At 53.4% G+C, this 13,791-nt stretch overlaps 4 protein-coding genes across 4 annotated transcripts, besides 1 other annotated feature; 2 read left to right on the top strand and 2 right to left on the bottom strand.

The window, feature by feature from the left end:
* Positions 1-1,032: 1,032 nt before the first annotated feature.
* Positions 1,033-4,839, top strand: PODANS_3_8110 (uncharacterized protein; the record flags this gene model as incomplete). Its single annotated transcript, XM_001909581.1, has 3 exons — positions 1,033-1,350; positions 1,418-4,658; positions 4,724-4,839. The coding sequence occupies 3 exons, from the start codon at positions 1,033-1,035 to the stop codon at positions 4,837-4,839; spliced, it is 3,675 nt and encodes a 1,224-aa protein (XP_001909616.1).
* A 1,390-nt stretch (positions 4,840-6,229) lies between these two features.
* On the top strand, positions 6,230-9,816 carry PODANS_3_8100 (uncharacterized protein; the record flags this gene model as incomplete). The annotated part of the gene is made up of 7 exons (XM_001909580.1): positions 6,230-6,353; positions 6,413-6,451; positions 6,535-6,749; positions 6,888-7,515; positions 7,571-8,030; positions 8,085-9,329; positions 9,387-9,816. 7 exons carry the CDS (start codon positions 6,230-6,232, stop codon positions 9,814-9,816), a joined length of 3,141 nt encoding a protein of 1,046 aa, XP_001909615.1.
* Positions 9,817-10,118: 302 nt separating this feature from the next.
* Positions 10,119-10,189, top strand: a tRNA (tRNA-Gly).
* An 844-nt stretch (positions 10,190-11,033) lies between these two features.
* Positions 11,034-12,057, bottom strand: PODANS_3_8090 (uncharacterized protein; the record flags this gene model as incomplete). The annotated part of the gene is made up of 4 exons (XM_001909579.1): positions 11,034-11,147; positions 11,213-11,305; positions 11,376-11,687; positions 11,899-12,057. 4 exons carry the CDS (start codon positions 12,055-12,057, stop codon positions 11,034-11,036), a joined length of 678 nt encoding a protein of 225 aa, XP_001909614.1.
* Positions 12,058-12,525: 468 nt separating this feature from the next.
* On the bottom strand, positions 12,526-13,496 carry PODANS_3_8080 (uncharacterized protein; the record flags this gene model as incomplete). Its single annotated transcript, XM_001909578.1, has 4 exons — positions 12,526-12,767; positions 12,821-13,048; positions 13,113-13,279; positions 13,474-13,496. 4 exons carry the CDS (start codon positions 13,494-13,496, stop codon positions 12,526-12,528), a joined length of 660 nt encoding a protein of 219 aa, XP_001909613.1.
* Positions 13,497-13,791: the final 295 nt, after the last annotated feature.

Genomic DNA, 13,791 nt, shown 5'->3' with positions numbered 1-13,791 from the left:
TTTTCAAGCTTGACTGTGCTGGCATCAGGATTGGGAAGAGATGGATTGGATTGGGAAGGGCTGGGAATATGTATATGATGGACGTGAACATGATGGATATGATGGTGATTGGATACCAAATAATCATGTGTTACAAAATCTCCCGAGAGGAGAGGAAATCTAAAATGAACTACAAATTTGCATCAATACCACACTGTTCTCTCTCGATTTGAGTTATCCTGAAAACACACGTCGAAATGATCCTCAAACACCCCCCCCCCCTCAGTATATCGTGATCTCGGTTGACACCCCCTCCGATCAGATCCCACCACCCTTCCCCCCTCCCAAAAGATCGGTAACACAGATCCCCGTCCCATCTTTTTCCATTCCCCACAACTTCCCAAGCTGCGTGTTCTGTACCATGAGCCTTTGCTCCCACTTACATACACACACGTTAAAAGTGGGGCCCCATGACATCACCCAACCCAAACCAACCACAACCACAGACGTCATACATCTCCATCCCCCCCTAAAACCCATCCATTCATCTCCTTTCCCTCCATGATCCACCAACCAGGATACCTACCTCTCATCCTTGCCTGTTCACTGATTGTCTTGTTTCAAAGCTCTTTCCGGTGGTGTAGGGCTGTCACATATTTCTCGTGCTACGTAATAAAGGAGGAGGAGCTTCCCCCCTTCCCGAAGCTTTGTTGTCATCTAAAACTCTCGTACTCGCCTGAGAAACTTGAACTGATGCGGCCGGGAGGGGGAGCTGCCTATGATATAATAGTCCCTCTCTCTCTCTCTCTCGTTGAGGCTGAACGCCCATATACATTACATAGCAATTTACTACCTACCTACCTAGCTGTCCTCCTTACCTACCTTTCCACTTCCCCTCCCACCCACCCTTCAACGTTTCATGCAGTAGGTTACTCCCATCTACAGCTGCTGCCGTTGCCTTTCTCCAAGGGTACAACCTGCACCCTCTCTAGGATCACTGGTCGTCGTCAAGTTCAATGATTAAGACGATTCATTCATGAATAACCAGCAACAATGAGCAACTACCAAGCCCACCAATACCCGGTAACGGGCCAGCACTACTCCGGCTCCAACCGTATCCCAAACATCAAGCAGTTCGCCGAAAGCCTCGACAGAGACAAGAAGAACCGAGACAAAAAGGTTGAAGAGCGCGAGCACCGCCTCCACCACGGACCCGTTCAGCCCCAAGCCAACGGCGGCGACGTTCAAGATCACGTACCCACCCACAGCGCCGGCAAAAACAGGCGTACCGTGACCGACCCCGTAACGGGAAACGAAGTCGAAGTAGTAGACATCACCTCCGACCATGTCAAGAACGCTGCCGAGCCCAAGGTTAGTTCCCCTTTTTCATCATGGTGGTACACAGATGGAGGCCGTGCTGACACACAAAATCCGCTAGTTAACCGTCCCCAACGCGAATCTGAACAAACCCACAACCTTGGCCACATCACCGGACCAGTCCGGCGAGGAATACCGAAAAGCCCAAGATGAAACCGCCCCCCCGGACCCCGTCCACAAGGGCGCCACCTCGGACGTGCCCATCCACGGTGAGGCGACCAACGTGCTCTTCCACCCGACCCCGAGCATCAGCTTCGAGGGCATGTTTGAGAGCATCGAAGCCCGCGCCAATGTCCTCTGTGCCGCCGTCTTCTTCGGCATCGTGCTCATTGGCAGAATGTTTGGTGGCTCGCTTTGGGGTCTGATCCCGTTGGCGGCCGTCATCAGCTCGGGCATTTTCCTTTGGGCCAAGGACCTCATCAAGCAAGGGCGTGCCAACGAGTGGGCGGCGGAGAAGAAGAGGGGAGAGACCGCCGTTGTGAACCTCATTCCGGAGAGTGTTGAGTGGTTGAATACCGCCATGGGGCTGATCTGGGGCCTGGTGAATCCCGAGATGTTCGCCGCGGTGGCTGATACTCTGGAAGATGTCATGCAGGCCTCCGTTCCCGGTGTTATTGAAAACGTCAAGGTCAATGACATCTCCCAGGGCAGCAACCCGTTACGCATCCTTAGTCTGCGAGCACTTCCCGACTCGCACGTAGAGGACCTCAAGGAGGATATCCGGAAGCAAGATGAAAAGACCAAGGATCCTCAAGAGATGGCGGCCGATGAGCAAGGAGGTGACTTTTACAACCTCGAAGCGACTGTTGCATACCACTCTTTGCCATCTAGCGGTGATGTGTCGAGCAAAGCGGCCAAGAACATGGGCATGCAGCTGATCTTTTACCTCGGTATCAAGGGCCTCTTTGGTGTTCCCTTCCCCATCTGGGTCGAACTGAACAGACTGGTCGCCACCGTTCGTTTGAGAATTGCGCTGGCTCCTAACCCGCCCTTCATCAAGACCCTAAGCTTTACTTTGATGGGCTTGCCCAAGGTCGAGGCGAGCTGTGTTCCCCTGATCGAAAAGGGGGCCAACATCCTCAACCTGCCCCTCATCTCCAACTTTGTCAACTGGGCCATCGCCACTGCGGCCAATATGTACGTCGCTCCCAAGTCAATGACACTGGACATTGGCAAGATGCTTCAGGGTGATGCCATCAAAAAGGAGACAAATGCCCTGGGAGTCTTGTACATCAAGATTCACAAGGCCATCGGGTTGTCAAAGCAGGACAGGCGGGGCTCCGAGGGTGGGGGGTCGGATCCGTACATCTGTGTTTCCTTCTCCAAGTTTGGGAAGCCCCAGTATTGCACTAGGGTCATCCAGGATGATCTGAACCCCATCTTCAACGAGTCCTGCGCTCTCTTGGTCACCCCCGACATCATCAAGGCGGACGAGCAACTTAGCCTGGAGCTCTGGGATTCAGACAGGGGTTCGGCTGATGATGTCGTCGGCAAGGTGGAACTCTCGATCCAGGAGCTCATTCAACACCCGGGCAGGATGTTCTCGCAAGTCTCCAAGCTTAGGGGTGTCAAGGCGGAGAGCAGTATGCCTGGTGAGCTATACTGGGAAGTCGGTTACTTTGACAAGACCAAGTTCAGGTCTGCGCTCCGAACGGACGGCAAGGACCCCAGATTGCCCAAGGCTCTGCAGGACCACAAGGATCTGCAGGACGACAAGGGCGCTCTGGAAACTGCGGAGGAAGATGCGGTTGTCCACACCCCTCCTGACCCGCTCTGGCCTTCTGGTATCTTGTCTATCGTTGTTCACCAAATTGTGAGTCTGGAGCTCGAAGATGTCAAGGGCTCGAACGGCAAGAGAAAGGGCAGGGAGTATGAACCCGCCCGGGATGCCGGAGAGATCAAGGAAGAGGAAGGAAAGAAGCTGCCGAGCTCATACTGCACCATCTTGCTCAACGACGAGCTGGTGTACAAGACCCGCACCAAGGTGGTGTCATCCAAGCCTATCTTCGAAGCTGGTACCGAGCGCTTTGTGAGAGATTGGAGGTCTGCCATCGTCACTGTCACTGTCCGCGACTCCAGAAACCGGCAACACGACCCAATCATCGGTGTCGTTCCTCTCAAGCTTTCAGATGTGCTGCAGACCAGCAGCCAGAGCACACGGTGGTACCCTCTCGATGGTGGCATTGGGTTCGGCAGAATCAGAATCAGCCTGCTGTTCAGGAGTGTTGAGCTCAGACTTCCACGCAACGAGCTTAGTTTCGGGGATGTAGGCACCTTTGAGTTCTTGTCTGACAGGATCTCCACTGTGAACTACAACCCTGGAGAGAACACCAAGCTGAAGCTGAGAACTGGCGGCAGCTCTGCTTCCATCAAGGGCTCGTTCTGCCATGGCACCCAGGAAGGAAACGGCATCGAATGGGATATTTCCGGTGAAGGCAAAGCCCAGAAGGTTAGATTGCCGGTTCGGTTCAGATACCGCAGCCCGGTGTTTTTTGAATTTCACCCAAGCGGCAAGCGGAGAAAGACGGATACGTTTGCTGCCTTTTGGCTTTGTGACGTGCCAGACTCGGAGGAGAAGGACTTCAACATCCCCATCTGGAGGTGCAACAACGGCCTGAGGCTCTCGCAAAACTACATTACCGAGGAGAACTGCTCCTCTCTACCGTGCCTCAAAGTGGAGGAGATTGGCAGACTGAGATTCAGGGGCCGGTTCAAGCCGGGGACGGACCAGGACCACCTTCGCTTCGTGAGCGATAACAGCTCTCGGGAAACTATTGAAACCTGGGAGGCTTGCTACGCCGAGGGAGTGAGGGGCGAGCATGTCGCTGCCGAGGTGCCTCCGCTGGTGCAGAGGCTCCACGACGAAAGCTTGTTACGGGAGCGAGATGTCTTGCGCAATGCATCTCAGGAAGAGAAGAGGAAGTGGTTGGCCAAGGACGGGACTGACTGGAGCGGTACCTTTGGGGATGATCCGGCGGCGCTGATGGCTGCTCGGCGGAGCAGGCAGAAATCTGAGGACCTGAGTACAACTGACTACGAGAGCAGTCATTCGACAGACGATGAGGATGTTGACTTGGGTATCAACGATGCCACGCACGAGGATGACGTTGAGCGAAGCAGCGGCGAGAGCTCGGAGAATTACACGTTGAGGACTGATAGCCGTGAGACGGGTGACAGTCGAGCGTCGATGGACAGCAAGAATACGGCCAGATCCTCGAGCAGCAAGAATCCCATTAAGCAGTACAAGGACTACAAGGAGCGCAAGCGGGATCTGCACCGTCAGCATCGGGGTCTGATGCAATGTAAGTCATTTGCACCATTGGATAGATAGGTACCTTATGTTTTCAGCTACTGACATGTCGGATAGGGAAGCCCATGCGTAACGTCCAGTTCGCCAAGAACGAGGCACTTTTTGCTGCCAGGAGGGTGACAAAGATGGGAAGCTTGAGTGGAAGGAAACCTGATGTCGAGACTGAGGTCTAGGCAAGGAGATAATGGAGTGCTACATGTCCTGGTGAAGCTGATGTGACGAGTCCATGTTTGATGATTGGAGTTGGGAAAAGAGTTTTTTTTTTCTCTTGTGTGTTTAGGGCTGGTAATCAGCAGTAAGTATAATGAACCTATACCGAACGCTTTTTCCATTACGTGATGATTGTGGGAAGATGAGGAAGTTGCCATCTCTTCTGTTGTCAGTGGCCACCCAGATAGTTCCTGCCTTACCTGGAAGCGAGAAATCCAACGGTCTTTCCCCGATTGGATTTGAAACCGATGTTTGCGCCTTGCCACTAGGAAATCTCTTCTCTCACATTGCCATGAAAAAAAAGTTGGGCCTACCTACTACACCAAGGTAGTATCATCTCCATCTTCCTACATGGCCAACTCATTCTGTTGACATCAAAATTGACCGCTCGGGAACCAAAGGTAACCTTGGACCCAATCGGGCACGAATCTTCCCGCAACGGCAATGGAGATTGTGTGATACTGACACAAGCTGGAAACGAGCTCCAAGCTACCAAGCTGTCAAGCAGCAAGCTACATGCTGGTTCGGACCGCAGCTCGGGGGGGGTTGGTGTACGGCGTGGTGCCGGAGCCGGGATCGGTTGGTTGGGCGATGGGACAAGGATTCCGCGCTTAAAATATCCAACAGTGGAGGAGAGAAGCAAGGCGTCTGGGATGGCCTCGGTTTCGATCTGATATCAGTTTGTTTGTTTGTTGTTCAGCCTATCTCGCCTTGCCATCAACAATCTCGTGAGGAAGCGGAGGCGGGAGGGGATGGCAAGCTGTTATCCATCCCGCGGCTTCACGGAATCCAGCGCCGATAAGATGCCATTCTGTTGATGCCCAGCCCGTTGAGAACGGGTGGATCTCGAGATCTCGCCAAGCAGCGCCATGCGGCAGAGGCTCTGGCGGTCTCGACCATTGTCAACCAACCCCCTGGCAGTGGGAGGCACAGTGGGCGGGTGCCGCAATTATCTTTGACGTCACAGGCACAGATGGCCTTGGCACTTGGGCTCCTACCAACACATGCTTCCACCCCCACCACTGCCACACTGCCACACACCTGGTTGAATTTTACCTTACCCCCCCCTTTCAGGACCATCATTGCCGTCTTCGTCCATCCATCTGTCTGTCCATCTATCCGTCCATTCTGTGTGTGTGTCCTGAATCTGCTGTGTGTCGTCGACCTGCACCTGATTCGTTTCTCTCCCTACCTACTCGATAGTGAGCACCGTCGAGGTACTCCATACTCACGTTCACTAGTATCTCCACCGCTCAGCTTTGGTGGTGTGTCCAGTCATCCCGCTATCATTTCTGGTGACACAGAGGTCATCTTCACTCTTTACCGCCACTTCGCCTCCCAGCATCACACACAATGGTTGTCTTCGACGGCCACGAGCTCCAGACGGCCGAGGAATCGAGGCTCAACGAGGATCGCAAGCGCCAAAAGTACTGGAAGAAGTGGGGTTCCTATGTCGCCGAAAGACAGTGGGCTACTGGCAAGTTGCTGCACTGATTGATATTGGTCATGAATGCCTCATCTAACACTGAACTGCAGTGCGCGAGGACTACAGTGCCGATGGTGATGCTTGGAGCCGTGAGTGATCCCTCGTGTGTCATGTTACGGTGCTACCCCTCCTTCTCGTAGTGCGGGATACTCACATAATAACCGATCGGCAGATTTCCCCCACGAGCATTCGAGATCCCGCGCCTACCGATGGGGTGAGGATGGCATTGCCGGTGTCTGCGACACCCACGGCTACCAGAACATCGCCTTTGCTTTCTGGAACGGGCAGGACCCCTTTTTGAAGGAGCGTCTCTTTGGCTTGTCTAACCCTCAGGGCAACCATGGCGAAAGTATCAAGGAAGCCCATTTCCATCTGGATAACACTCCTGTAAGTGCCATTGACACACCTGCACCCCAGAAACCCTAAATCGGCTTGCGCTAACCACATGTTCCTGCAGACGGTAAGACCCTTCATGCAGACGATGGAACAGCCGAAGTTTAACGCTTGACTTACGCATGACTGCAGCACTCGTACATGAAATATCTCTACAAGTACCCTCAGAAGGCCTTCCCATACGAGGACTTGCTCAAGGAGAATGCCAAGCGAGGCAAGGAGGACAAGGAGTACCAGATCCTCGACACGGGCATCTTTGACGAGGACCGGTACTGGGATATCTTCATCGAGACCGCCAAGGAGGATGACGATCCGGATGAGCTCCTCTTCCGTGTGACTGCGTGGAACAGAGGCCCAGATCCTGCTCCGCTGCACATTGTCCCTCATGTGTGGTTCCGTAACACGTGGGCTTGGGGTCGCGAATCGCCTGAGAACAAGCCAGCTATCGGGGTTGCTGATGAGAATCTTCTCAAGTCCAAGCATCACAAACTCGGAGACCGCTATGTCCTTCTCTCACCCTCGCCCGGCGTAGGACCCAGCGGGGATGATGTGCACCCCGAGTTCATGTTCACTGAGAACGATACCAACTATGAGCTGCTTTACAAGGGCAAAAATGAGCAGCCATATGTCAAGGACGCTTTCCATAGGTACATCGTCGATGGCGAGAAGGGTGCTATCAACCCGGCCCAGACGGGAACCAAGGCTGCCGCATGGTACTCTTTCAACGAAGGCGGCGGTGTGGGCCCTGGAGAGTGCGCCGGTATGTTTACCTCTTCCTATCTTTTCCTCAAGAAGATTGACTGACCATCTTAAAGTTGTCCGTTTCCGGTTCTCCAGGAAGCCTGAGACCTACCTCGATGAAGAGGAGTTTGATGACCTGATCGAGAAGAGGAGAGAAGAGGCCGATGACTTTTACTACCACATTAGCCCTCTGCCCATGGCCGATGATCTTCGCAATATTCAGCGCCAGGCTTTTGCCGGCATGATGTGGTGCAAGCAGCATTACCTCTTCATCTGGGAGGAATGGGCCAACGGTGACCCCAGCCAGCCTCCCCCACCCGAGTCTCGCAAGGGCATACGCAATTCTGCGTGGAAGCACCTTCACTGTGACGATATTCTATCCATGCCCGATTCTTGGGAATATCCTTTCTTTGCTGCATGGGATACAAGTTTCCACTGCATCACCTTGGCCATGATCGACCCCGAGTTCGCCAAGAAACAGCTCGATCTGTTTACCCGCGAGTGGTACTGCCATCCCAACGGCCAGCTGCCTGCGTAAGTCTTGAATTTTGCGTGTATGTGAAGTGGTTCCCGACTGATAATTTGCAGGTACGAGTGGAACTTTGGCGATGTCAACCCTCCTGTTCACGCTTGGGCTACGTTCCGTACCTTCAAGATCGAGCGCAAGCTGTATGGGAGGCAGGATCTCGACTTCCTCGAGAGAGTCTTCCAGAAGCTGTTGCTGAACTTCACCTGGTGGGTCAACCGCAAGGATGTTGAGGGCAAGAACGTCTTCGAAGGTGGTTTCTTGGGGCTGGACAACATTGGTTTGTTCAACCGTTCTGAGCCCCTTCCTACGGGCGGTACTCTTGAGCAGGCTGACAGCACTGGTTGGATGGGCTTTTACTGCCTGAACATGCTCAACATTGCCCTCGAGCTCGCCAAGCACCGCCGTATCTACGAAGATATTGCCAGCAAGTTCTTTGAGCACTTCATCCTCATCAGTGATGCCATGACCTGGAGAATGGGCCAAAAGGAGGAGCAGTCCCTGTGGAACGAGCAGGACGGCTTCTACTATGATGCCATCTCGTGGGGTGGCCCCTGGATTCAGCAGCTGCCCGTGAGGTCGCTTGTTGGCTTGATTCCGCTTTATGCGACCTTGACCTTGGAGCCTGAGCTCCTCAACAGACTTCCCTCCTTCAAGAAGCGCGTGGAGTGGTTCATGAACAACAGGTGCGACGTGGCTGAAAGGACCATGCACAGTATCCGCAAGCGTGGTAAAGGTGACAGGATTTTGCTGTCCCTTGTCAACAAGGAAAGATTGCTCAAGATCTGCGAGCGCATGCTGGACGAGGACGAGTTCTTCAGTCCCTACGGCATCCGGTCGCTCTCCAAGTATCATAAGGAGCACCCTTACTCCATGGACGTCAACGGTCAGACCTTCAAGGTCGGCTATGTTCCCGGTGACTCGGACAGTGGCCTTTTCGGTGGCAACAGCAACTGGAGAGGGCCTATCTGGCTCTGCGTCAATTTCCTGCTCGTGGAGTCGCTGCAGAGGTTCTATCTCTTCTTCGGACAAGACTTGCAGGTGGAGTGCCCAACTGGTTCGGGCGATTTCATGCACTTGGGACATGTGTCTGAGGAGATCCAGCACCGTCTGCAACACATGTTTGCCCGCCATGACGATGGGCGTCGGAGTATCAACGGCAACAATGATACTCTGGACTTCGACCCCAACTGGAGGGATTACCTTTGGTTCTATGAGTTTTTTGACGGAGACTCTGGGCGGGGTCTGGGAGCTACGCATCAGTGTGGCTGGACGGGTTTGATTGCCAGGATGATTCACGATACTGGGTATGTTTCTCTCCTCTCGTTTCCTGGGTTTGACATGAGTACTAATCGTTTTTGTAGTGTCAACTGCCGCCTCCCGCAAACTCCTCGCACCCCGTCCGCCGGCATGGCGCACTACTTCGACGACATCCTCCATCGCCACCTCGGCGGTGCCCAAACGCCCCGCACACCGATGCTCTCCCCTCGCCTCCGTCGTTCCTCGACCAGCCGTTCCATCGCCGCCCGCAGCGATTTCGACCTGAATGACCTCAACGGCTACGACGACGAGGCGGACGGAGGATTCCCGGCCAGGAAGGGATCCATGGCCGCTCCAGGCATGGGTCAAAATGGAACCAACGGTTTGACTCTGAGCCAGAAACTGAAGGGCAGAGAGGAGGATGAGAAGCACTTGCATGCGTATATTCACCAGCAGCTGGAAAAGGTGAGGCTGGAGAGGGGGGCGGATGGGTACTCGCAGGGTGATGAATTCGAGGCTCATGCCAATGAGTAAAAGTTTGGCGGGGGGAATCAGGATGGGATAAGGTTATGCAATGGGATGGGGAGGATATTTTGCTTTTAAGGAGAGAAAATAGTTGATAGATAGAGAGGTTGATGAATGTGAGGGCTGGCTTTTTGTTTTTGGAAACTATTCAAGTCGAAAATTTTGATATCTGCGCCAGTGAAGAAGTGAAATAGGTTATGATGGGTAGGAAGAGAGAGAGAAGGTGATGCAGGGTGAAGGAGATGAAGGAGGAGAGGGTAGTATCCTGACATAACCCCGTATTCCGCCACCAATTCTCATCACTCATACTAGCATCAGTGGTTTAGTGGTAAAATCCATCGTTGCCATCGATGGGCCCCGTGTTCGATTCACGGCTGATGCATAACCTTATGATTTGATTTTTGTTACCTATCCTCTTTCTGAGGGACAAATTGCTGATTGCTTCAATTTTGGCTCAATCCAGCTAGCTGTTTTGCCTTTTTGTCTCGACCTGGTGTTTGCTTGCGAGTTAGTTGTGTCGTGATTAAGCAACACACATTCCATTCTTTGTATAGCCTAGCCTTCAGATTGGGTAAAGCTGTATGTTTGGACGAGCAAAAAGTTACCAAACGTAAGGTGTCATGTCATGTATGACAAAAATGGTCAGTCAATCTGGGGTTCGAAGAGAAGGGGAAGGGGAAAGGGGGGTGGTTATGGAAATCCATGGTTGAAAAGGCAGCGGTGGTTCTCCCAATCTTGGTGGACATTCACAGGGACCACCTGGTTCGGAGGAAATGAGATAGATACCGAGGGAACTCTTGGTTTTGTATTCTTACAACTTCCTGAAGGCGGCGGTGGTGGGCGGGAGCATAGTCGCTGAACTGGTCGTGACTGCATGGACGAAGCTACAGACGGGCGAGAAGGAGGGCTTGTAGTGTCGATCACAAAGAGGATCACCAAGACGGCAAGCAGGTAGATATCCAGCTTGTAGCAATGCGTCTATTTTCGGCTCATATACACAGGGGGACGTCCTTCCTTTCTCTCGAAAGATCCAGACAAATGACCGCGAGCCTTTGATGTGTCGAAACTTGACCGGTCCCCTTCCACTCTCGTACCCTATCCCCATCACAATCCCCTTTTCTGCACACTATACAAAGGAGCAAAAAAAAGCAAAGGGCTGAACGGCTCATGACGGTCTTGTTAAAAAAGAGGTAGTAGTAGTAGTAGTAGTAGTAGTAGTAAATAATTTACAAGGTGTCAGTAAGGAGCTTGTTCATCTTGGCCAGCTTGGCGGAGACGGACAAGTCGATTGTTCTCTCGCCGACCTCGACGATGAGACCGCCGATGATGTCGGGGTTGACCTGAGGTAGAGTGTTAGTATATGGTGGAGTGATATACAGCAAGGGGTAAAGCGGTGGGGACATACCTGGTTCTTGACCTTGAGCTTCTTGCCCTCACCAACATACGAGGACTTGGAGACGGCAGACTCAAGGCGGTTGAGGGTCTTGTTGTCGAGGGGCTATGTCATGTCACATGTCAGTCCTCACCATCCCCTTCCTACCTTGTGAACAGTGGGGAGGGGGGCTCACCTGAGCAGAGGTAACAACCATCTCAACCTCACCACGAGCAGCGCTCATCAGCTCGCCAAACTTGGCGCACACACCAGGCAGCAAGCCCAAGCGGTTGTTCTCAGCAAGAGCAGCCAAAAGGTTCTTGACAGTCTCGCCAGAGACGCCAGCGCTCTTCGTGAGCTCGGAAACAATGGCCGACTTGTCGGCGGCGGAGAGGGTAGGGGCCTCGAGGATGCCGACGAGCTTGGGGTCCTTCGCGAGGAGGTTGGCGAGGGAAGTCACGCCTTTGGCGGTGGGCTCGAGGGAGGAGGTCTTGACGGCGGCAGTGTACTGTTATGGCGCCAAAACCAAAATGACGCAGCTTGTTAGTGATTGTTCCTCAATTATTTTCCCTTTTCCATTTTCGTAGTTCTCCGGTGTTGTCCCATTTCCAATTGATGTGTTCCCCCCCAGTGTCCAACTCAATTGCTTCCCCCCCCTTCCGAAAAAAACACCCCAGAAAATGTCCGACACCGAAAAGACTTGTCAGGGAGGGGCGTACCAGAGCAGTAGCATAGGTGCCGTCGAGGCCGAAGAGCGAGACGGGAGCCTTGACCTTCTCGTTGGAGGCAGCGGCAGCGTAGGTGCGGGCTTGGGCCTGGATGGCGCGCTGGGGGGCGGCGGACCGCGCGGCGCGGAGCACTGCCTGTCGCGAGAACATGGTGACTGTGGGATTGGATGCGGTGATGCGGACCTCGAGTGTCGTGAACCTGAGCTTCAGTTTTTAGAAACGGGGTTTGGCTGCTCGGCAAAAGAGGGGTGCCTCAGGCAGAAAGCCAGCTTCGGGCTACTGGCGGGCGGGTGTGATGGGGCCAAGAGCAAAGCTGCCGGGTGGAACCGGGCCAACCACCCACCGTCACCTATGTAACCTCCCTGCGCCCGATTGGATTTCTTGGTCTTTATACATTTTATCATTCAAGTCAATTACTTATCATTGATTCGCATACATGCATTACCCGAATGCCATATTACAGGAATCCTATTACAGAGAGACAGACATCCATACCCTGAAACCCAAAGCTCCAAGCTCCAAGCTCCCATCCATCCATCCATCCATCTGTACCCAAACGCCACATGCAACAAGCCAGCAATGCATTATCCTTAAACCCAGCATCCCAATCTTCCACGACTAGTCACTACGCAACATGCTGTCCACCAGATCCCCCAAAGGACCCCAAAAGTCCTTCCCGCTGGCCAAGTTGTGCTCATCAATGAAGAGGACGTACTGCTTGAAGCTGGTGTTCAGGTGGGGTTCCAGGCCGAGCTCTCGGATGACTGGGTAATGGTGGCAGTAGATGTGCGCGTAGACACGGTACATGCGCTTGAAGATTTGGCGCACAAGAGCTGGGAAAGACTTGGGGAATGGAACGCCTATTTCTTGTGTTAAGGGGGTCATCTTTAGTCTGTAGAGACGGGCAACGTACCGATACGGCTGGGAAGCACAGACTCATTGTCAATATTGCTCTGAACCCAAGTCATGAGCTGCTCAATGTAGGCCGGCGCTGGCATCTTCGTTGGTCGCTTGTAGTTCTCCGAGTCTTGCCACAAGTACTCAAACTCATCCGTGGCCTTCATCTCGGGACATGACTGAGGAGAGCAGAACTCGGTGATGGCACCATATAGCAGGTTGATCTGATTGTAGAAATCGACCACTATCCATCACGAGTCAGTTGGCCTATTATTTTCGGTGGTAATTTTAGGAATGAGAGGGCATACTGTTGACGGCCAACCACTCATTCTCATCCTCGCCCTCAGGAAGCTTCACCACCTTGCGAAGACTCCCCCCGCCAAGGGTCGCCTCGGCATATTGACGAAGTTGGTAGCTGGTGGCACCGCCTTTGCCGCCAGCGCGAGGCCTGAACTGATTCCTCGTCCGTTGGTTACTTCAGTGTGCCCAAGTTAGCCAAGATATCTTCAACTCGTAGTTGCAATGGTCGCGTGCGTCTCGCTGGGATTGAGCTAGGCGCCCCACGTCGAGTCGGTGAAGCGTCTTCGGGGTTCTTTCAAAATGGGCAAAGAGGGGCGCATCGTGGATTTTGGTCGGGGCTCTAGGGGTAACGGCCGGAGGTCAACTCACACTGTCGTCAAGAAGTTACTCATGATGAGAACCCAAAGCGCAAACTGTCTGTGGGATACTGGTGAACTGCAGGTCGCAGTGTGCCAAAGGTTAGCGGGGCAATTCGCTATGATGACGCAGCTAATGGGGAAACTCCACTGCTGTCAATGCGGAGCAGAGCTCGAAACAGACCTCTGATGAAGACTGGCAGATACAGAATGTCGGACGGCCTCTCGTTGTGGATTCTCGATATGGTTGAATGGCGCGACAAGTCCAAGATATGGAAGAGGGCGTAGAAAGTCTAAAGTCAACAAAAGTTAAAAGACGGCTGAGTGGGTG

Source organism: Podospora anserina, chromosome 3, assembly GCF_000226545.1.
Source record: "Podospora anserina S mat+ genomic DNA chromosome 3, supercontig 2".
In the NCBI taxonomy this organism is placed as follows: domain Eukaryota; kingdom Fungi; phylum Ascomycota; class Sordariomycetes; order Sordariales; family Podosporaceae; genus Podospora; species Podospora anserina.
This window is presented reverse-complemented; position numbering and strand designations above follow the sequence as displayed.